At 36.2% G+C, this 23,240-nt stretch overlaps 2 protein-coding genes across 4 annotated transcripts; one reads left to right on the plus strand and one right to left on the minus strand.

The window, feature by feature from the left end:
* Window positions 1-7,853: 7,853 nt before the first annotated feature.
* On the plus strand, window positions 7,854-9,536 carry LOC306847720 (large ribosomal subunit protein eL30-like). Its single transcript, XM_079381844.1, has 5 exons — window positions 7,854-7,889; window positions 8,004-8,052; window positions 8,772-8,917; window positions 9,021-9,151; window positions 9,434-9,536. The coding sequence occupies exons 2-5, from the start codon at window positions 8,032-8,034 to the stop codon at window positions 9,487-9,489; spliced, it is 354 nt and encodes a 117-aa protein (XP_079237970.1). The 5' UTR covers window positions 7,854-7,889; window positions 8,004-8,031; the 3' UTR covers window positions 9,490-9,536.
* A 1,377-nt stretch (window positions 9,537-10,913) lies between these two features.
* LOC306847108 (lysosomal-associated transmembrane protein 4B-like) lies at window positions 10,914-22,348 on the minus strand. 3 transcript variants are annotated; one of them, XM_079380890.1, is made up of 8 exons: window positions 21,720-22,348; window positions 21,514-21,612; window positions 20,141-20,258; window positions 18,559-18,632; window positions 18,170-18,292; window positions 17,979-18,077; window positions 17,070-17,165; window positions 10,914-13,782 (listed from the first exon to the last, which is right to left on the minus strand). In XM_079380890.1, exons 2-8 carry the CDS (start codon window positions 21,604-21,606, stop codon window positions 13,708-13,710), a joined length of 678 nt encoding a protein of 225 aa, XP_079237016.1. In that variant the 5' UTR covers window positions 21,607-21,612; window positions 21,720-22,348; the 3' UTR covers window positions 10,914-13,707. The 3 variants fall into 3 exon arrangements, with proteins under 3 accessions (XP_079237016.1, XP_079237017.1, XP_079237015.1); XM_079380891.1 differs by having other exon boundaries at window positions 21,514-21,644; window positions 21,720-21,788; XM_079380889.1 differs by having other exon boundaries at window positions 21,514-21,788.
* Between the last annotated feature and the right edge of the window lie 892 nt (window positions 22,349-23,240).

The raw sequence follows: 23,240 nt of genomic DNA on the forward strand, positions 1-23,240 counted from the left end.
TAAATTCCTTTAACTGAAAATTGAGTGTTTAATCTTGTCATTTTACATTATTGACACTATTTTTTTCCTATTTTGATATTGGAAAGTTGCTTTGACAAAATCTGAATTGTTAAAAGCGCTGTATAAATGAAGGTGACTTGACTTGAGCTGTTTTTCTCAAAATAACCGCAAGATAAAGTCAAGATAAATTGTTATTGTAACTATGGACTACGTTGACAAAAGTGATGTAGAAGTTTTCACCATGAAGCTTACACTGGTGATGTACCGGAGAGAAAACGCATTTCACTGTAAATTATTTTCAGCAGTAGGCTAATAATAATAAAAAGTGTTTTAAAGCTTATTGTTTTGTAGAACATCACAGTTATATATGATATGAGAACAGTAGGGAGTAGTACGTGTTATTTAATAAAAATATAATTATATTTTCAAAATGACATATTTTTTTCTCAAACATATGTGGGGTAAAACGCCCCCAGGGGGCAATGGGCAATTACTGTAGTTATTCTGTTCTAAACATCAAATCCTTTGTTTTCCCATCAAATTAATTCTAACTGTTTGGTTGAATAAAAATATTTGGACTTTATATTTAAAAATGACCTCAAGTTAGCATCAGGTAGCTAGTTAGCTAGGCAGTTATCATCAGCTAACTTTTCTTTTTCTTTTTTCTCAATAGACTGAATAAAACTGTACTCTGATTTTGTTGTAAATGTTTAAAGCAAATTGCTTCGTCAGACTGGGGGGCATTTTACCCCACTCATGAGGGCATTTTGCCCCATAGGTGGGGTAAAACGCCCCCTTGGCACAAATTAAATTTTTGTTAAAAATCTAATAACATGAAAACTCTGGACATTTTTCATACTTAGTTTATAATTTATGTCATTGTCACTAAAACAATGATAACTTTTCTGAGCACATTTCACTTTTGTTTCACTGAAAAAAATGACACAATCCTTAAGGGGGAGGGGGGGGGGGGTTCCCCCACTCTACCTTAGAATGTTTCCTTGCGTAACTCAACATAATTGCATTTTTACTAGTAACAATTACATTTGAGAGATCTCAATTCTTACTACGAAGCTCTCTAATTGTAATTGTTACCAGTAAGAATTGATTTAGAAAGTTCTCTAATTGGCATTGTTACTAGTAAAAAAATGCAATTACGTGATAACGCTGGGAACCTTTCAAGCTAATATAGCACTTCTTGTCCGGAGTGCAAATAGTAAATCTTATGTTGGAGGATTAGTGAGGAGACAAAAGGTCACTTTTTCAGCTCGTTCTCCCTCCATATAGGGATCAGATCATTTCTACATCTCTAATATTCTGCATATTATACAGACGCCAAAAGTGTTCTTTTTTGTAGCCAAAATACATTTAAAATCTTGCCTACAGTAGCTACTCCAATCAATCTCAACAGAACATCAAACACTGGAAGGGTTGTAAAACTTTATTTTATACATAACATTGTTTTTTGAGAGAAAATAAAGCTTACAATATTTCTCTAATTATCAGTGAGCTTGTAATACATAATTCATTAAGAAAGTTAAAAAAGTAAAAGGTTTATTTATTGAAGTATTTGACATTTGAACAAGAGGAGATAGAGCTGAATCACTTCAAAGAAGATATGGAAATCAGCTGAGACTTTCCCTTTGTGAAATTTCATTTTCATTTTCTTTAGAACTTAAAGGATAAAGTAATCTATTTCACTTATGAAATCAGTGAACAAATGTGTCAATTCCTGTTTTAGTGGAAATAGCCTGATGTAGCCTAAAGCTTTAGGCTATTTTGTCTTTTAAATTTCTTGACATATAGGCCTACACTAAAAAGGTATAGAACAGAAAAAGCAGGCCTAAAGAATTCACCAATGGGTTAATAAAAGCTTTTCATGGCTAATAAACAATATCATTAGCCAAGTCAAAGTCTTTTCAATATTTTAAAGAAATATTTGTCGAAGAGTAATCTCAATTCTGAAAGCAATTTCAATAGGCACGTTTACCGTCCTACACCTCTTTAAGCAGAAGGCCATATGGGCGTATTGAGCTCTCCACGATTTCTTTCTCTTTTTCAGCTGATGTCCCTCCTGGTATAGGGACCAACCAAAAGTTCTTCTCCTTGATGATTTTCCTGTTCTTGGGGTTGACTCTGTTCTGCATGATGACTTTGTAAGTCTTTCCATTCTTTTGCGACGTGAATATTTTGCTCTTCGCGTAATCTTCTGCCACGTTGATGTCTGGAGATGAATAAATCCCTCTTCCGTACGCCTGACGGTCTCCCGCCTTGAAGTGAGTCTGTATGATGCCCTCAGCCCCTTTTAAATCAGTTCCGTGGTAGGAGACGGGCCACTCACCGGGCACTGAACGGCTTCTCCATCCGTCTGTTCCCAGCCAAGCATTCCCGCCCGGATATTTGTCCCGGACCTTCAGGGCGAAGCGCATCCAGCCGTAGGGCCGCTTGTACGGCTCGTCCCCGCGTGTGCCAGTGGCGGAGCCAGAGGGCTAGTTGGGGTGGCAATTGCCACCCCAGACGAAGTCCTTGCCACCCCTGTTGCCACCCCTCTGAAAACATTACACTGTTTGATTTTTACGAACATTTCTCAAATCTCCCAGCGGACGTGAATGCATCCTTACACAGCACGCACAAGCGTGCAGCGTGCTGTTGCTGCTACACTTTTCATTGGTTAAGCTGACACGCAGCTCTTTCATGCTCCAAACGGCTCCAAAACATCGCGGCAGCACACACGGGACCGATGAAGATCTGCGATTTTTTTAATAAAAAACTCGATTTACGATTCGAATCGATTTTTTTTTGTCTGTTACGATTGTCACTGTGTCAGATTACACGATTTTGACTCCTAAAAATTTTGTCACGTCGTGGACAAGAAACATGTCAGACTACACGTTGTTTTCCGACCAGTCATCGCGAGCTGTCTCACACACTCATTCACTCGCACATACACAAGCTCACTCATATAGCCTACACACACACACTCGCACATACACTCTCTCACATACACGCACTCTCTCTCTCTCACACACACACACACAGACACACACACACACTCACTCACTCTCGCGCGCACACACACACACAGTCACACACACTCGCTCGCGAACGCACTCTCACTCACTCCCTCCCTCACTCACTCAATCGCTTACTTTTTCGAATTACTTTTTGCTGCTCATTTATATACTCACTAAGTTTAATAAAAATACATAATACATTTATGTAATATTTAAAGGTGTTAACTGTAATCTTACAATGCAAAATGATAATTTACAAAGGATTAAATTCATCACAATTATGTAAGTATCTGGATATTTGCCGCGGGGCGAGGGCTTCAATAACCTCTCTCTTTTTTTGACCATACATGTGTTTGCATCCCTGAATAGATGTGACTGTAGAGATGTACTGAAGTAACTTTGTGTAGACATACAATTTATTAGCACTTAACATAACATGTCTAGACGTCTTTAAGCAATTTTCCTTGTGTTGTCAAATAGGCTAGACCTCAATATACTCACATTTTGTCGTAATGTATTACTTTAGTATTTGTAGTAATGGTGTACTCATGGTAAATAATAACAAGCAAATTGTTCCAAATTTTGGTTTCTTCATGAGGTGTGTAACCAAGCTTTCCTTTGAATAGGGACAGCAGAATGAAGAGAAAAAGCGATATCACCAAGAAGCAAAAGTCAGGTGCAGATCAGGGCCAAACAGATCCCAGTGTCAGCTGTTGTAGTGAACCATATGTAGGTGGTGGACAGGGAAGTCAAGAAGAGAAAGATGATGACACACAAGAACCCAGTGTATCACCAGCAGGTCAGAGCAGTGAGCAGAGGCAGTAAATTGTGTCTTAAATTCAGATTGTGTGATGATTTTTGTGCAAAGTATTATGGTATAATATCCAATGATAATTTTATAATGAATTCAAATTCAGAAGAAGACCAGAGTGAGACGGTTATTTCTACCAGTGATGAGGAAGACAGTGAGCCAGTCCTAATAGAAAAAGAAGAACAATGCACTGAACTCCCCATACCCAGCTCAAGCATCACATGTGCACCAAAAGGACCAAGTGGTAGGTAGAGTAGCCATGTACAAAAAACATTAAAGGGATACTCTACCAAAAAATGAAAATTCTGTCATCATATACTCAGCCTCATGTTGTTTCAAACCTGTATGAATTTCTTTCTTCTGCTGAACAGAAAGGAAGATATTTAGAAGAATGTCAGTAATCAGACAGTTTTAAAACTGTCTGATTACTGACATTCTTCTAAATATCTTCCTTTCTGTTCAGCAGAAGAAAGAAATTTTGGAAAATAAACAACTTTAATTAATCTGTATACATTCTGTGGAAAATAATTTATTTTTAGTGTAATTGAACACTTTGTATATTGACCCCCCAAAATAATACCTTGCCACCCCTTTGCCACCCCTGTTTTAAAAGTCTAGCTCCGCCACTGGCGTGTGCACTCATCAGACTTTGACTCTGACATGTTTGTGAAGTCAAAGTCAAACTTTGGGTCGAAAAAGTCATCCGGGATTGCAAATATTTCTTTCCGGAGAGAAGAGTTTGCGCTTTCGTTTTTCGGGGTCTCTTGTGAATTTTGCTGATCACCAACAAACCACCGCGACAGTAAAGAAGTTAGATAAGACACAGGTTGGACCACAAGCGCAAATGCTTCATAACCAAGAAGGGCAAGAGAAGTCAGACTGGTAATATGCAACTGTACGACTCCATCTAAACCCTTACAATCTGACTGCAATTTCACCGTGACTCCCAGAACCGCAGAGAGCGCCTCAGTCAAGATATATTTGTCCACCTCCATCGCGTTAACACCTGTCCTTACCAAGAGAGATTTCTATTCTGTCAGTGACAACAAGCAAACGTGGTTTATCTATCACCCTTTTACCCACTTCACTTTCGCTTTTAGTTTAAATGTGTGGTCACATTCGAAGCCGAAGTGAGGCCCATAAGGCTAATCCAAAATAAGTTTATGAATAGAAAAATACACCACATACAAATAAAAAAATCAGTCAATCAAAATGAATACCAGACAGAAATATGGATTATGCTCTTCTGAATATTACTGTACAAAACGTCTTGTCTTAATTACTTTTTTATTACCCTTTGGAAAGGGAGGATTGATTGCAGGAGGGAGCAGAGGTTATTAAACAAAAATGTTTAGTCATTTACTGACGTTTTAAAAACACTGACATGTTTTATTTTCAGTTATTTTGATATAAATTAGCAGTGCACCTCTGTGCCTGTGACTCCTGAAAAAAGCAGCTTAAACTATTTTAAGATTGTTTGCTGGTTTGGCTAAACTGGTCTGGTCTGTTGAACATTAATAATACCTCCTCATTGTGTGATCTTTGGGTTGGGTGTGTAGCAACTCATGATTTGTTTCTGAGCTGTTAAATAAAACAAGTTCTGTTGCAGTCTTCATTAAAATGTGACGTCTGTTTGACGTGCAATTTAGATCCCGTTCAGTGTTCACGTTGTTGAGGAAATCAAGTGGGCAAAATTGAATTTTGTTCAATGTTCTATTAGTCTGACACATTTTGCAATGCACAAAATCAAACTTACATCACACAAAATACAAACCATATATTTTTTTTTAAAACACATTAATTGAAGTATTTTGTATGACAGTTAAACTGAAAGCAAAAGCATACATGGGTGAAAATGGGTGTGCTAACGCAAACAAAAACTTTGCACCCTTGATAAGGTCAAGAGTTTGATTGACTTTGTGACAATGAGTAATGCACAACAACACACAAAATCAAACTTGTAGCTTTATGTGCTATTCATAAATCAGTAAGACAAAAAATACTCTCCAAAAAATGCTGGGTAAAATATGGACAAACTTGGGTTGTTTTGACCCAGTGGTTAGGTTAATACCCAGAAAGTTGGATTAAACATTTAACCCAGCATAGGTGCTTCTTCTGAGATTCTGAAGTGTGCAACCAATGGACACTTTATTATGCCACATGAGAGGAATCAACGTTCACAAAAGACACAACACAACTGACAGTTCACATGACAGTGCCAACAAAACAGATGTGGGTTTAATTCTACACCCATGCTTAATAATAATAAATAATAATTCATTACATTTATATAGCGCTTTTCTGCTTTTCTAAGCACTCAAAGCGCTCTACATTGTGAGGGGTGGTGTCTCCTCGTCCACCACCAGTGTGCAGCATCCACCTGGATGATGCGACGGCAGCGATAGTGCGCCAGAACGCCCACCACACACCAGCTTACCGGTGGAGAGGAGACAGAGTGATGAAGCCAATCAGTGTAAGGGGATGATTAGGAGGCCATGATGGTCAGAGACCAATGGGGAAAGTTGGCCAGGATGCCGAGGTCACACCTCTACTCTTTTCGAAAGACATCCTGGGATTTTTAATGACCACAGAGAGTCAGGACCTCGGTTTAACGTCTCATCCGAAAGACGGTGCTTTTTTTTTTTGACAGTATAGTGTCCCCGTCACTATACTGGGGCGTTAGGACCCACACAGACCGCAGGGTGAGCACCCCCTGCTGGCTTACGCACAGAATGTATTTATTTATTAACAGCCAAGAAATAATTTCTTCATTAAATGCAGAATATATTCTGACAGTGTGTGTCATTTCAGATGCATAATTTGTTTACTTTGGGTGGATGAGGGAAAATATCTGAGATGCATTCACAATTAAATAAACAGACAAAGTAACAAAAATATAACATTTCAAATGTTCTTGTAATTTTGTAGTTTTATGACTATATTAGTCTATACTATGTTCAAAATAATAATAATGAATGAGTAAGTATGTTGGACAGGCCTACAGTTTTTTGACCAAGCCTTTACCAGTGGTTCTCAGCAGGGGCTTGAGACCCAAGGAGCATCAGCAAACTTCAGAGGAAGCCTCAAGATGACTTTGAATTATTTAAAATAAGAAGAATTTAAATGAACTAAAATTACTAATTAATCAAGACATTTATTAATTTCATTTACTCCCTCAACTGTTGTCTTTCCTTTTAAGAACCAGGGTTCCATTGGCTTGAAAAATCTGGAGGGTCAGAGTTCAGCTTCCTGACAGCCTGATGGAAGAAGCTGTGTGTTGGGTGGGTGGGATCACCTGCAATGCAGAGGGCTTTGCGGGTGAGACCTGAGACGGGTGCTGTAGATGTCCTGGAGGGAGGGAGGAACCTCATGCTCGCTAAAAGTGATTAGAAGTCTGATTCGTTTACACAAAAAGGTTCTTTTTTTTATTTCTATCAGCCAATGATAATTCTAAAAGAAAACGTCACGAGCATCAGTGGCCGAGAGCGCATCTGATTGACAGATAAACCACGAGCTGTATCGGTGTTATTGTTAATGTTCTGGTTATTTTGTGTCAATGTACAGTTTGTTAATTTTATGCAAAGCATTCTGCTGAAGTGTGCACATTTATTTCAGACACTTCATGTCTTGTTCAATGCTTGCGATAAATGCATGTTCCTGCTGAGCAGTGAGCTATGACTAATTTCACTAGCAAAGCAGACAAAATGACAATTAAAAAAATCAGAGCTATAGAAATGTATCGTCATTTTTTTACATATAAAGCTTCATATTATGAGAAGGATACATTTCCTGCAGTCATGACGAGATTAGGTTCCTTCATTCTAAAAAAAACAACAGCAGAGGAATCGATTCTTAGAATCGAATCCCATCGATTCCAGACCCAGGAATCGGAATCGGACTCGGACTCGATTCCCAAAATTTCGGAATCTTACAGCCCTAGGTGACTGTTCTGAGATCAGCGGTCTCGAGGTTTGTGTTCTCGCGAGGCGGGCGCTTGAGGTTTACGCGCGCGGTGCAAGCTGGGAAGCCCTTTCTCTACGAGGCCATCTTGGTGTGATCAGGAGGTAAACGCGGCTCTGTCGGAAACTATTAAAATACTAATTTTAAGACTTCTGTCAGGGATACAAACGCATGATTTAGAAAGTGTAGGTCTTGATTGGTCGCTCTTCTGTGTTTAGGTTGGCCAGATCGGACTAATCAGGAATAATGGTGGCCGCAAAGAAAACGGTGAGTGGAGCGCGATGCTGCGCCGGAGAACTTCACGTGGAAGCTCCTCTACAGGCCTGATTATAAAAACCAACACGCTTCCATCCACAAATATTGATCTATAAGATTAAAGTTACGCAATTGAAGTGTCAATACGCATTATATGGTGCAAATGTTTGTCTCTTTAAGGTGACGTGCTGTTGGGTGGGCTAAATGAGCTAACGTTAGTTCAAGAGTGCAGCTGCTTGACGGGATGTCTCTAGTACAGAGGATTTGTTTTGTATTGTGTTCTGCATATATAATTATTAATATATTTAATACAAGTGTCCACATAGCGTCATGTGTCTTTATCAGACAAACGCTTATTACGTAAATTAAGCCGCATTCGTTAAATCATGATGTCCCAATGAATGTAAGGGAGCAATACTTATGAAATGTCATTGAGATATAGTATTGTAGTTGTCTGTGAAGCCGACGTGATATGGTCACATTATGTATACACTGTTTATAAGTTGATCTTCATATTATGAATGGAATGTGACTTTAAAATTGCTTAATGTGCTTTAAAATGTATTAATGTGCTAGACTTAATGCACATATTAGTCTAGTGCACAAGATTAATATACAAAAGTCACACCCCTTTCGAAGAAATGACTGATAATAGCCTGATGTAAGAGATATTTGACATGTTAGCCACTGTATTCTATGGTGTATTTATGGTTTTCTCTTCATTTTTACAGAAAAAGTCCCTGGAGTCCATCAACTCTAGACTGCAGCTTGTGATGAAGAGCGGTAAATATGTTCTCGGATACAAGCAGTCTCAGAAAATGATTCGCCAAGGAAAAGCCAAGCTGGTAATCCTTGCCAACAACTGTCCCGCTCTGAGGTGTGTGCTTTTTACTGCTCTGTGAATAATCTGTGGTGTTTTAGTCAATACAGTTGTATAAGGTTTGAGGATATTTTAATGATTCATGATTTTTTTTTTCTAGGAAATCTGAGATTGAGTACTACGCTATGTTGGCCAAAACCGGAGTCCATCATTACAGTGGAAACAACATTGAGCTCGGCACAGCCTGTGGCAAATATTACAGGGTGTGCACACTGGCCATCATTGACCCTGGTGTGTATTCATGCATCTGTTCCATTCAGTGGGAGAACTGATGTGACTTGATCTTACGCTTTTGATTTATTGTAACTAGTTTAGTAGATAATTACATGTCAAAGTACATGTACTTTTAAAAAGTTGCTGGTATGTTTTGTGATATTTTGAATCCGATGTGGAACTCTAGAGTATCTTAGACATTGTCTGACCGTCCTTTGCATTTTCAATATCAATATTGCAATATTGTGTCCAGGTTAAATGAATTGTTCTGTCATTAATGCCTTTCTCTTGTGTTGATAGGCGATTCTGACATCATCAGAAGCATGCCAGACCAGCAGCAGCAGGGGGAGAAGTAGAGCCATTTCCATCACATCTTATTAGAAATAAAGTTGTTGAAACGGTCTTTGTGGTTTTTGGTTATTTTTGTCTCAGCTTTTGTTCAGACTTGATGTCTAATGGATAAAAGGTGTGAACTTTTTCCCCCTTCTCATCTTTTGATCTTTGATGTTGAGGAATGGGATATTATTTAGTCCCTATTTTTCAGTTCAACATGATACCTGTTTCTGGAATCCTTGATATGCTCTTGGGAAATGTTTATTTTTTCCCAGTTTCTTAAAAGTATGAACAGAGTCCAATATTTTCTTTATGTTGTGAAAATTAATTTGTGTGCTGTGAATTCATCTTGTCCCACAGCAATGGGATGAATCTAAAGCTACACATTCACACCTTTTATATGCATTACAATTTTGCCACTAGAAGGCGCAATATTTAAAACGTTTTATCAGTACAGGGTGAATTAAAATACAATGTTATCTTTTGGGTTGAAAATTTCTGTAGCCCTTTCCTAAATTGAAAAATATGTATAAATTGTTGATAACAGAATTGTTATGCAGTCTTAACGAAAAGCTTGTCACCCATAGGATTTAAATGCTGAAAAAATAGTTAAACTTCATTTTAAATGCTACCAAATATTTTGTCTCATGTAGTTTTCCCTAATCTTGAGGGCCATATGAAAATTTGAACAAATATATTAATTATATAAAATTGGAAGACGTTGACATCTTTTTCAGACTTGATAAAATATTGGATTGATGAGATATTTGAATTGCTCAACACAGTTATCTGAATGAAATAAAAAATGATGTCACTGCAGTGGCTATGTGCCAGTGTCAGCAATAAATAGGCACAGTAAACCAGGCACACTAATACTCTAAACAAGGCAAACGTGCAAAATGAGACCATCTGTGTTGTTTTTTTGCATTGTATTTATAAACTTCATTTCAAAATTGTTCACACACTCCAGTGATTTAATGCAGCCCTTGAGATGAGGCTGAGGCATTAGAAATGTGCTGCGGCTATGACATACTTTTTTCCCCCAGCCCAAATAGAAAACATCAAACGCTCTCCTCACTGAAGGGATTGCCCTAGTTTCCTCAGTCACGTGTAGTCAGTATTGAAGTTAATTCTTTAGTACCCACACAGATAAATATAGTCAGCCTCAACTGAGCATGTTCAGTGAGCTTGCAAAATTAAAGGATAAATAGGGAACTGGAGTGATATGCATGAGATTGCAACAGGAAGGTGCTTCAGAAAGGACCTCGGGCTGTGTTTTTAGTTTTATATACTAAAGCGTCACTGGACAGCATCCTTGGACCATCAAAAATAGGTCAGTGGATGAAGTGCATATATATTTCAGTATCTTCTAACCAAAGTAATTGGTAAAAACCCTGACAGTTCTGCTGAGGCAGGACTGAAAGTAGGTGAATCCATCTCCTCTGGTCAAGCAAAGGTAATGCCACTCTTTAATTATGAAGTAAATCCTCTCTGATCCCAGATCTCCCTGGGCTTCGACAGACAGACACCAGGCAAAAGACAGCCATAATGAAGCATTACTGGAATATTGTATTGTTTAGAAATAAGACATAAGCCAGTGTCAACCCAATACAGGATGTGTAACAAGACAAAGACAAACATTCACAGGCATTCTACCTACTGACAGACATTGTTCTGAGTTTCTGAGAATTCTTTTTGTGATATCCATTGATAATTACTTCATTTTTATGAGAAATATTGTGAGAAAATAATAAAAATTACAGGTCACAATACCAAAAGTAATATTCCAAATACACAGAATCTTTTTAAATTATGTTTCATGATAAATCATTGCTCATGAAGCTAATTCGGAGATGCTCAATTGAAGATGAATGTCTACACAGAAAAATGAAAGAAAATTCCTACATCTATCAATCTCTAATACTTTCATTAATGCTTCTATATCTAATGTTACCATGATGAATAAATGTAAGTATATAGTCATTTTCAGCTATGGATACATGTTACAAAATACCCTTGCATAGCCACTGTATATAAAATTAAAAATGTTCCCAATAACACAAGCTACTTTGAGCTAGAAGGTGACTGGGGGAGATGCCATGTCATCTGAACTCAACTACATGCTAATCTACTGTCGGGGTCACATCGTTTACTTTTCATTTGTCACAATTACTGATTAACACACCATTCTTCACAGACAAAAACATGAATGAATAATATTCACATGTGCAAAAACATTGCAGTCTGCAGCCACAGATTGTAACCTAGTGATAATGACAGAAAAGTCCCACTACTTCTCCAAACAGGAGCGTGTAACTTCACCAAATGATTTCCTAACACCCATAATTCTCATTTATTCACTGAGCACTGTCTGGTTCAATGCATGTCAAGATCAGTCGACAGCATTTGTGGAATAATGTCAATTACCACAAAAATGGTCTGGTCCCTTGTTTAAAGAAGCAAAAATTAAGGTAGGTTAGGCACCTACAATGGAAGTGAATGGGACATTTTTTTTGAAGGATTTTAAGTGTGAAGCTTCTAATTTCATGAAAGCACTTTAAATCTGTGTATTAATTGAGCTTTAAGCTGTTCAAAGGGTTAGTCCACCCAAAATGGAAAATTCTGTCATTAATTGACAATGTGGTTCCAAACCAAATGAAGATATTTTTGATGAAATCTGAGAGCTTTCTGACCCTGCATAGACAGCAATGGAACTACCACATTCAAGGCCCAGAAAGCCGGTACTAAGGACATCGTTAAAATAGTCCATGTGACATCAGTGGTTCAACCTGAATTTTACGAAGCTACGAGAATACTTTTTGTGTCCAAAGACGACAAAAAAAACTACTTTATTCAACTATTTCTTCTCTTCTGCGTCAGACTTCAACACGGAGTACTACAATGCAACAATGCATATTTTTGGTTTCTTTGCACACAAAAAGTATTCTCGTAAAATTACGGTTGAACCACTGGTGTCACATATTTTAACGATGTCCTTACTACCTTTCTGGGTAGTTAATGACAGGATTTCCTTAGCTTGTGATTTTTTTACACTAAAATCATGTTAACACACACCGTGTGGCGATGCTATTGACAGTAATACAGTATTTTAATTTGAACAGATTGTCCCAATTCACTTCCATTCTAAGTGTCTCAACTATAAAGATGCATTTACATAATTTTAGAAAAATGTTGAGACAAAAAAGGCCTAATGTGTATTGTCCATAGTGTAGAGATTTCTGAAGCACAGCTCACACAGAAGTCAAGTTTCAAACCAAGCAGCTTTTGTTCGTCCACGTGGAGACTTTGCGTGCAAGATTTAATGCTGTGAAATCTTTCACTTAATTCAAATTTAAACTAAATTCCTAATCGCATGGATTCCTACTGAAACAATGGTAAATGTAACGACACCTTAAGCTAATTTTTTTTTTTTTTTAAGTAAACAAGTGACAAGTGCTTTAATTTGAATTCAGATCCCCCATGATACATGAATCTTTCAAATCTACTTGATTTCAAATCTAAACCAGAGTTTCACAAATATTAAGTGTATACAGCTTTATAACTGTTCACAAGCAGCAGGATCGTTCAGTCTTTGTGACATCTACACCATCTAAAACTAACGATTAGCATTTGATTGACTGAAAGAGAATATTAAATCAATGATTACATCATGTTTTGGGACACTGTGTATAAAGGAAGACTTAAAAGATTTCACTTTGTTAGATAAAATGGTGTAGAATTGCTCGCATTAATTTTTTTAACAATTAATTTAGTTATATTCTGAATAAAAAAATTGTCATTTTTATTTCGTACAGTACGTCGAAATCGAAGTGAAAATGCCGGCTTCTTACATTCAGTATATTTCTATATAATTCCCATTTTAAAAGTGCTCATACGTAACTCCCGTGTTTATCATGCACGCTGCATTCAAATCTCAGGTATATCAGTAGACAACAACACTACTGAGTAGTTCACAGTATTAAAAAGGCCAGTGCCACACATAATCGGCCAAAGTGCAAATCAGATTGGAGCTGACACACAGCGTTGGGTTGCCAGGACAGCTGGGCAGCCTCGTCGAGGGAAGGGCGTCTCAAAGTCATACTGCTGCCTCCAGAGAGGAGAGGAGACTTACGTCACACAGCGACAAACAGCAGACCAGGGCAATGGAATGGGCTATTGTGACGGAGATTGTTTCTTTGGAGAAGGTTTGGGAGGAGCGTAGTAAGAGAGTGGTGCGATTCTCAAGCTGAAACGTACTGAGGAGGGGGATCCTTCGGTGGAATAGCGATGGCCTCCTCGTAGGGTGGAAGTAGTACCTGGAAATAAAGCAGTAACATTATTAAATACTTTACGTATACAATATGTTCCCTTTTTCTGTTGTACACTATATTCTTAGATTAATCAAGAACAATAAGAGAATAGTTTGAGCTGTAACCATTAGCACACATGCTGTTTGTCATGAATATTAGCGTATGCTATAAACTGCCAATTAGATTTCAAACTAGTATATGAAACTTAACACATTATGCAAAAAAATTTAAAAAGCAGGGGCTATATTTCTATACAAAATAAACTTACTTTGAATGCATACACAATTTTATGTCGAACTCAACATAAGAAGTCAAGAAACAGCTTAAATAAATCATGTCTGATATCATCTTTCATTCGTCACATTGGACATAATGGGGCAAGTTGAGAGCACTGCATTTTGGGATAAATTACTGTACTCAGCTACTGCACATTTTGGCCAACACAGCAGGTCATCCATATGGAGCCCCACACATGAACATTGGAGGAAAAAAACAATATCACTGGAACAAAAAGGAATAATGGCCACAAATTAAGAATTTGTTTTCCACAACTTCATTCATGCCCTTATTTTCAGTACCCTTTTTTTTTGCATACAAAAAGAATTCTCGTAGCTTCATTACGTTTGAATCACTGATGCCACATGGACTATTTTAACGATGTCCTTACAACCCTGTCAGTTCTGTCTATGTAGGATCAGAAAGCTCTCGGATTTCATCAAAAATATCTTAATTTGTGTTGTGTAGATAAACAAAGGTCTTATGGGGTTGGAACAACATAAGGAGTAATTAATGACAATTTTCATTTTTGGGTGAACTATCCCTTTAATTCATGATTTACCTAAATTAAAACTAGGTAACAAATTATTACAACGTGGCTACAATTTAACTAAAATGAGGCAAGAAAAAAATACAATGTGGCCCTGAACCAAAACAATGGACCAAATTAATAAAACATAACCAGGAATAATAAGTAGTGTGAACTATTTTTTTATTTGTGGTCGCAATATCTATTTTTTATTTTATATGTCATGTTCGGGGCTCTGTACATCTGGGTATTTTAGTATCTTGGATGTACTAGTATTGTTTTTGTTAGTATTTTGAATCAGATTTTATATTTTAAAGTTTAAATTTTGTTTTGCTTTTGTCATTTTTATTTCTTTATTCAAATATGTCTACATACTTTTTTTTATTAAGTTTTAGTTATTTTAGTACTTCAACTTAATGAAAATGAGAAATGTTGCCTTGGCAACTAGCTAAAATAAAAGTTTAATGTTTTTAAATTTTATATACATAATTTATACTGAAGATATAATAAGAGTAGCATGAAAGTATGTGTTCTGAAAATAGCCACTGATGTATGGTGCTTTAGAGGATGCAGGTTTGAATGCTGCCTGTGCCTTACTGTCTCTATCTGTAAAAAAATACCTTTTAAAAATAGAATTATTGTTGCTTTGCAAGCCACATGTAAACCAAGGCCATGTCAAACATAAAACTAAAGCATTTTTAAGCTGGGTCAGAGGGTCCCCGAAATGCCTTCATCTTAAATTTAAATGCTATCTATCTCAGCAGAGGATAATTTATTCTCCCTATGCAGAAAAAACAGCCCAAAACATTCTGTTATTATGAAAAGGTGAGCTAATTAGTAATATGGTCATGAATGCCCTGAGGGGATCACATTTTCACCTTGTCAGGATGGCTGGAATGCGGATTTCAAATGAACCAAACAAGTGTGGACAGTTATGTAACGGCCTGCAGCTGAATGGTGAAAAAGCCCCATGCTTCTCAATGGCCTTTTATTTCAGCTCTTTCTGTCTCTTTTTAAAGCATCTGACCACTCATTATACTGGTTGTCCATCTGTGTAATTCATCTGTGGAATGACCCGGGCAATCCAATTAGTCCGATCACCCACCCCCAAAAAACTTTTTTAAATAATTATAAATATTCAAATAAAATGCATTCCTTCAAAGCACCGTAAGCCACTTTAGATAAAAGCATCCGTCAAATACATTAAATGTAACTCTTCATACATGTGAGTTGTCAGTGACTGGAGGGTCAACAGAGCAGCAGGACAGACAGACAGAGGCAGTAAAACGGGATTACTTATGGCAGACAGTAGTGAGATTAGAGGCAGTAGAGGAGCACAGCACACTGCCCTCTCTAATGCCCTCCACAAACACTGACTCAACAATACATAAGGCATGAGGAGACCGTCATCATGATCCTGCTGCAATGCACGTCTGAACATCCCCTATAGCTGTGCAGAGATAAACTACATGAGACTACTTTTATGACTGGATCACATGATGGGCCAGGAACCGAACCGGATGATTTTCATTATGTTTAGTTTGGTTAATGGTACTTAAACATTTGCAATCTTTTGCTGATATATACACCATGACCAGTTTAGTCCGATTTGCGGAAGAATGACTTGTGTGGATCAATTATTTTCAGTGAATCGATTGATATGACTCACAAACTCACTGAATCAGCCTTTCAGATAATATTCAATTCACATTTCACTTACTGAACCGTGATTCATTTGTCCAAATCATAATAAAAGTTAAAGATATACATTCATTAAATAATTATTTTGCATTTTCAATGTTTAATTTTAATGTAATTTTTCATGAATTTATTGTAATTTAAATGTTACCAAAATAATATATTTTTTAAATTCTGTATTATGTATATGCATTATTTATTTATGTATTATTATATTTTATTGTTTATAAAAATATAAATCTCCTATATAGCTTTATATGGTATAATAAAGGTAGTATCTTTTATTTGTTGCCTCCTTAAATGTACTAAAAGAATCATTAATGAATCAGTAAGGAACTGGGTGAATTAAATGGAATCAAAATCTGAAACAGAATCATCAAACTCCTTATGATTTTTATCCATAATTATACTACCATTCAAAAGTCTGGAGTCTGTCTATTATGAAATCATTTGATCAAAAATACAGTACAACAGTACTGTTGTGAAATATTATTACAATTTAAAATAGAAAATTGTTATTTTAATACATTTTAAAATGTAATTTATTCCTGTGATTGCAACTGAAATTTGGCAGCTTTTATTCCAGTCTTTTATTATTATTACTGTTGAATACTTTATTAATATTTTTCTGGAAATACACTTGATACATTTTTCCAGGATTCTTGATGAATAGAAAGCTCAAAAGAACTGCATTTGTTTGAAATAGTCTATGTGTGTTCATTATGGAGACATCTGCAAATATAAGTGTAAACTGTTAAACAGTTTATGTTCATATAAACCTCTGACTTACTGTAGTGTCATTTGTGGTGACATAAACCAGGACTTCTGTAGTGCTTCTCCCACTGACGTATCTGTAGCAGTTCCACACACAGGCAATAAGGTAAGCCTAAAGAGAAAAAGAGAAAGAACAGCCGCTGATGCTAAATAAAACACCACCATAAATCATGTGCATATGGCTTAAGCAATAAAAAATAATGAGCCACAGATACAGTGCATTGTCTACACTATTTAATTTCCAGATGGTAAAAAAATATAACTAGAACATCTGGGACAAATAACATAAACATGATTTTTTTTTTTTTCATTTAAAATCCATTTTTTGTTTAAAATAGACACAGTGGCAATATGAGGTAAGGTTGTGCTTTAACTGATTACCTTTTCTTTTTTATTCTTCATTTTTAAACCTTTTATATTTTTGCATTTATGCTAGAGAAGTAGTCCACCCAGAAATGCTAAATGAATACAGTGCTGAAAAACTTAACTGTCAACCAAATATCTGCTTTTACGGTTCAAGAAATGAACCCTTAAGTAAAATATACAGTCTGTTCTAATGATGATGTTCATTCCCAGAGGCATTCGGTTTGATTTAGACAGATCACAAAGCAACAAACAACCTATTAGACTGTCATGCATACAACAGCATGGGAGACAAGCAGAGGTTAATTTTAGCACGCTGTGTTTATCCCAGCAGTGTAATCTGCCTCTCTCTAATGCGTGCAGGCTGTCATAAAGCTATTTGTATCACATCTGAAGTCTTCTGGAAAAGTCAGGCTTCTAGAAGGACAACACAGCGTTTGTCTGAAGCAGTCATATTCACAGTCATCTTGCAGGCTACTGTGTATCACGTCTAGTTATAGTGAACCAAAAATGATCTGGCAGATCACAATAAAGGGAAAGCAGTACAGTTGTTTTGCTTTACCTTAAAGGCTAAGATGCATCCAACAAAGAGAAGTACTGCTAATACTAGGCACATGTTGTTTGTGGACATCAAGTCCTCTTTGTATGGAAAGGTCCCAGGCTGTTAAAACATAAAAGACACATGGAGTCAATAACAGAATGATGCTCAGCAACTCGAAGTTTGATATTTTAAGAGTCAGATCAGATCCTTACCAACTGCTGAAGATAGTCCTGTATGGTGTTGGGGTAAACGACAACACTTATTGCTACCAGTGTGTTAAGAGCAAAGTCAAAAATCTGGTAGCAGAAGAAAGGAATGATCCATGCAGCATTTTGCTGAAACAAAAGAAAGAAATAATTTTACTACGCAGCAAAAACTGATGAATTGACCATTTAAATTGATTAATTTAGCAAATTCGTGGTAAATAGATAAATGGTCTTATTCAATGAGCTTCAAAGGATCATTCAATCACAAATAAAAGTTCTGTTTTAGAGTTCAAGAAAGAAAGTCTCATGGGTTTGGAACAACATGAGGGTGGGTAAATAATGGCAGCATTTTAATTTTTAGGTGAATAATCCATTTAATAAGCAAGTTGTCTAACCTTATATGCACCGTAGGTCGCCATTCCACAAATCAAAATCATCAGCAGTGAGATTGCAGCAGCGATACACATGTCTGTGGAGGAAAGACACATAACATCAGATCTGCAGACGGATTATTGAGTCTAATAGCCAAAATGTACCATTTAGGATTGAATCTGAAATTCAATAATCCAATATCAATTCTAAAATTAAAGCTGATCTTTTAATATGATAAGAATTTCGCTAAATGTTATTTTGCAGCAAGCCTGGCACTACTCGCTACAAAACTCAGTTTACCAAATGTTTTTATTTTTAACATCAACTGTTTTAATAGTGTTGATGTTAAAAATAAATGTTTTAATACAAATTTAAGAGCATTCCTTGTAAAGTTCACAGCATCAATTCATAGAGAATTTCTTGTAGGCTACATTTCTACAAATTAACTGCACTAACTGAAATGTAGACTGGGCCAGATAAATCTAATAAGATCCAAATCATATAGACCTGAATGAAGAATTTATCAGAAATTGTCCTGAATCAAATTAAAACTGCTGATCAGAATTTCAACAAATCCGAACATTCGTGTCAATAGCCAGAACTATCAACAAACCGGAAAATATATCGGTGTAAAATTTTATGAATTTTCTTATTATGCACTGAAATTTCTATGAAAATCTACTGAAATATATCCGTCAATTGTTATAAATTATTTTGCATCGAAATTTCTATGAAAATGCAATTAAATATATCTGTGTACATTTCTGAATGATTCATTTATGAACCAATTTACTAATTCATCAGAAAAAGCTAGAGATGGACATACGAGCCAGTAACATTGTCTCCCGAAGTTAAAATTTTAGTAGCTCAGCCTAGCACTCACAAGACATTACAGGCTCCATGAATTAGTTACCTGACCTACTATCTATAGTGCTGTGTTTCCAAAACAGCCAGCAGACTCTCATTCTCTCCAAAACACAGGCATATCTCATATTATTGAGAAATACAAACAAAGAAGCTTTACAGATAATAAGCACAGTGTTGAGGAAAACAAGTGAATTAACTCCTCTAACTCCTCCACTGCCAACTGGGAGATTTCTGGCCTTAGTTTATAATTTTCCAACTTTTTAGAGTATGCAATTTATTACTGACATCCTGAAATACTATTTCACATTAATACTGCAGGGTTTTACTAATTTCTGACACTTTTGAATGTGATGCTGTAACTATCAAATTAATTTGAGCTGCTTGTGCTCTCAGTACTGGAAGTACATTGAGTTCAGTGGTGCTGGTCTTTAAAATAGTGCTTAATCCCCTGCATATGTTAAAGGACACTCTGTCTACTTCAGCACCTATTGCAAAACAGGCTTCATATAACAGATGCAAAGCTGCCCAGACCAATTACAAGGAATCGTAGTTTGAATCCTGCTGATGAGAGCCGCCAGTTATTTCCTCTCATGCCACCAGAGCCAGAATCTATAGCCGCACAGACAGCAGTGAAATACGATAGCAGTCTTCGAGCTCTCGCTGAACTTAAAAAGTTGATGACTTGTTTGCTCATACTGGAATTTAATAACTATAGGGGATTAAATGACTCAAACGTACTTGCATCGTCCATGACATCCAAATCCGTGCCGAGTTCGGAGCTGGTGAGGTGGTAGTGGTACTGGACTGGGTCATTGAGAGCCGACAACAGGATCAACAAAACCACTGCATTGATGAGCTGAAAGAGACAGAGATTATTATACAACAAATTAATTAGGTGAAAACTAACAGAATAAGATGAAAACGTTATGGTCTATTTAAATTAGTTTACTTCTCAGTTTGTTATTAGGCCTTTGGATTTCAAAATTATATTTTAATACCTGCAGTATCTTGTGTGAAGTATAAAAAGTATTTGCATTCACTTTCATAATACATGGTTTAAATAATTTATTAATGATATGCATGCACGCGTGTGCATGTGTGTATACTTTTATAACGTATGCCACAATATATTAAACATTTTTAATTTTAAATATATAATGAATTCACTAAAACATTATATATATATATATATATATATATATATATATATATATATATATATATATATATATATATATATATATATACACACACACACACACACACACACACACACACATTTACATTTAGTCATTTAGCAGATGCTTTTATCCAAAGCGACTAACAAATATATATTTATTTATTTATTCATTCGTATTGTTCTAGACCTGCTGAATGTTTGACTGCTGTTTTACTTGCCGGACCAGACTAAATTAGTCCCATCAACCATATTATAATGTTAGCTCTACCTAAAGGACAAATCAAAAATGAAATGAATCTGTGGCACACATTGCCTTTATCCTCATTCATTGTCTCTGATAATGTTTTGTCTGTGTCAGCAGTTTCCTGTCTGTGTCAGTAAGCATCACTGTAGTTTTTAGGTTAATGAATTCTGCTGTTCTTTGCAGTGCAGAAGAAGGAATAATCTACCGCTGTTTATTTGCATCTCCTATATTTAAGCAGTTTGATAAGAGAAAAATTCCTTTAACAGTTTTTGCAAAAGATCAAGGATTAAGGACTCGTGTCTAAAACAAGCCTCAACTTTTAGATAAAGATGGAAGTACGACATCATGGGAGTAATGGTATCTTTTAGTGGTAAAATTATTTAAGACTTTTTAATTCTCTTTTCATATTCTGGCAGCAGTGTTGCTCTCTGGCATTAGCACAATATCCTAGATATTATAAAGATGAGTGCTGAATTTTGAACATCAAACGTTTAGACACACACAAAAAAAACAACCACGATTTTGAAAAAAACTACCATTTACTAATTTTAATTCCCCTAAATTAGAAAAAGAATTCAATTAGAATTCTGCTAGTGTAATTATTACTTACTAATCATATTAAGAATATTTTATGGATATAAAAATAATCAGAAGGGGTTACTGTATATAAGAGTTGTTTTGGCTCACCATATACCAGATGCCGAGGATAATGGTGCCTGTTCGTACATCACAGCACAGGCAGCAGCTGGTCGTGTACCATCTGTCCCACGGAGAAATCATCTTTCCCTACAAAAACAGCACGGCTACTTCATGTACGCCTTGTTAAATCGAAGCGATATTATTTGAGTATATATATATATAGATAACGATGGTTTTTGAGAGCTACAGCTCACCGTCGCAGCATTCGGTCGCCGTTCAATCCTGAGTTGTTTCCGTTTCCAGTTCTTTCCCACCGCTGCGTTAATCTCATCTCCGCACCACGTGACCTGAGGGGGATTCAGCGTGACGTCAGGGGCCCGCCGGGAAGTAAAAAATTAGATTTATTTTTGAGGTTTAAACAGCTGTGACAACAATATTGTCATTCAACATAGAGCAAGTTGTCACAATGGAACCTGAGTTTATCAGCAAAATTTAACACAAAAATAATATTACACAAACAATTTATGAAACACTAAAAATACAAACCATTTGGGCTAACGCATATTTTTTATTAAATCTATAACATTAAAAAAATACATATTCAGCCTAAATAAAATAAACTTGCCCAGCCTGAAGAATATATTATATTCCAAAATGAAAAAATTACAGAAACAGCTGACCTCTTTGCTTAAACTAGACATGGCTGTGAAGGAAAAACAACTGATATTTTATTAAGATCTCAAGTTTTGGAAAATCATACATCTATTTAAATCTTTTAAAGTGACAAAACAAGTTACACATGGATATGAAAAATAGGTAAAAACCGGACAAAAAGTGTTACAAAAGTGTTCATATAATCTCCTCCAGTGAGATTATATGAAGTGATCCAGTGTTGATGAGGACAGGGCTCTACGTGACACAGGAGGAGAGCAGATGGCCCTTACCAATGAGACGGTGTGTGTGTGTGTGTTTGCCTGGAGTCTTTGCCTAAGCCTCTGTGGGCGGCAGCTCCTTCACTGCATCAGGGGATTTACAGCTCTCAGCCACTGTAAGTTACTTTAACAGCAGAAAAACAACATCAACATGGTGGCTGTACAAAGAATGAAATGTTCTCAGGTTCACCTGGAATTGGGACCTTCACAATTTATAGAAATATATGTAAATATTTTACAATATTTTTTGTCTTCAGGGTATTGTTTTATTTTTAGTTCTGTGTTTATTTGTATTTTGTATTTATGTCTTAGTTGCACAATACATTGACTCCAACTTCTTTGGGGTCAGATTAATCATTTTTTTTATTTTAAGAATTCATTACTTCTATTCAGGAAGGATTCATTTGCTCAAATGTGACAGTAATTGTTACAACAAAAACTTTCATCATTTTTTGTCCATCAAAGAATCCTGAAAAAGTCATGGTTTTCAATAAAAAAGGATTAATGTGCCACAGATTGTCTGTACATGTGACACGAGACTGCACTTATTGTCAGGATGCTGCAAAATCAAATCATTGTCTAGTATGCACTATTTCTATCAGATTAGTAAAAAATGGTACAGACAATAAACTAATAATTTGCAGTCCCTTAACTAGTTCTTGCCATGCAATAGAAGTGTGTGAAATGGCAGTTAAAAATGTCGTCAACCCAAATATTGATGGATAAATAAAGGAGTCTGTGCAAAATGTGCTGTATTTGGAGTATAAAGACCAATAACAAGTCAGTATGAAAACAACAGAAAAATGACTAATTGCAATTCTACGTGCAAATATTATGGCTGTG

The sequence above is a fragment of the Barbus barbus genome, assembly GCF_936440315.1.
Source record: "Barbus barbus genome assembly, chromosome: 27".
NCBI classification, from domain to species: Eukaryota; Metazoa; Chordata; class Actinopteri; order Cypriniformes; family Cyprinidae; genus Barbus; species Barbus barbus.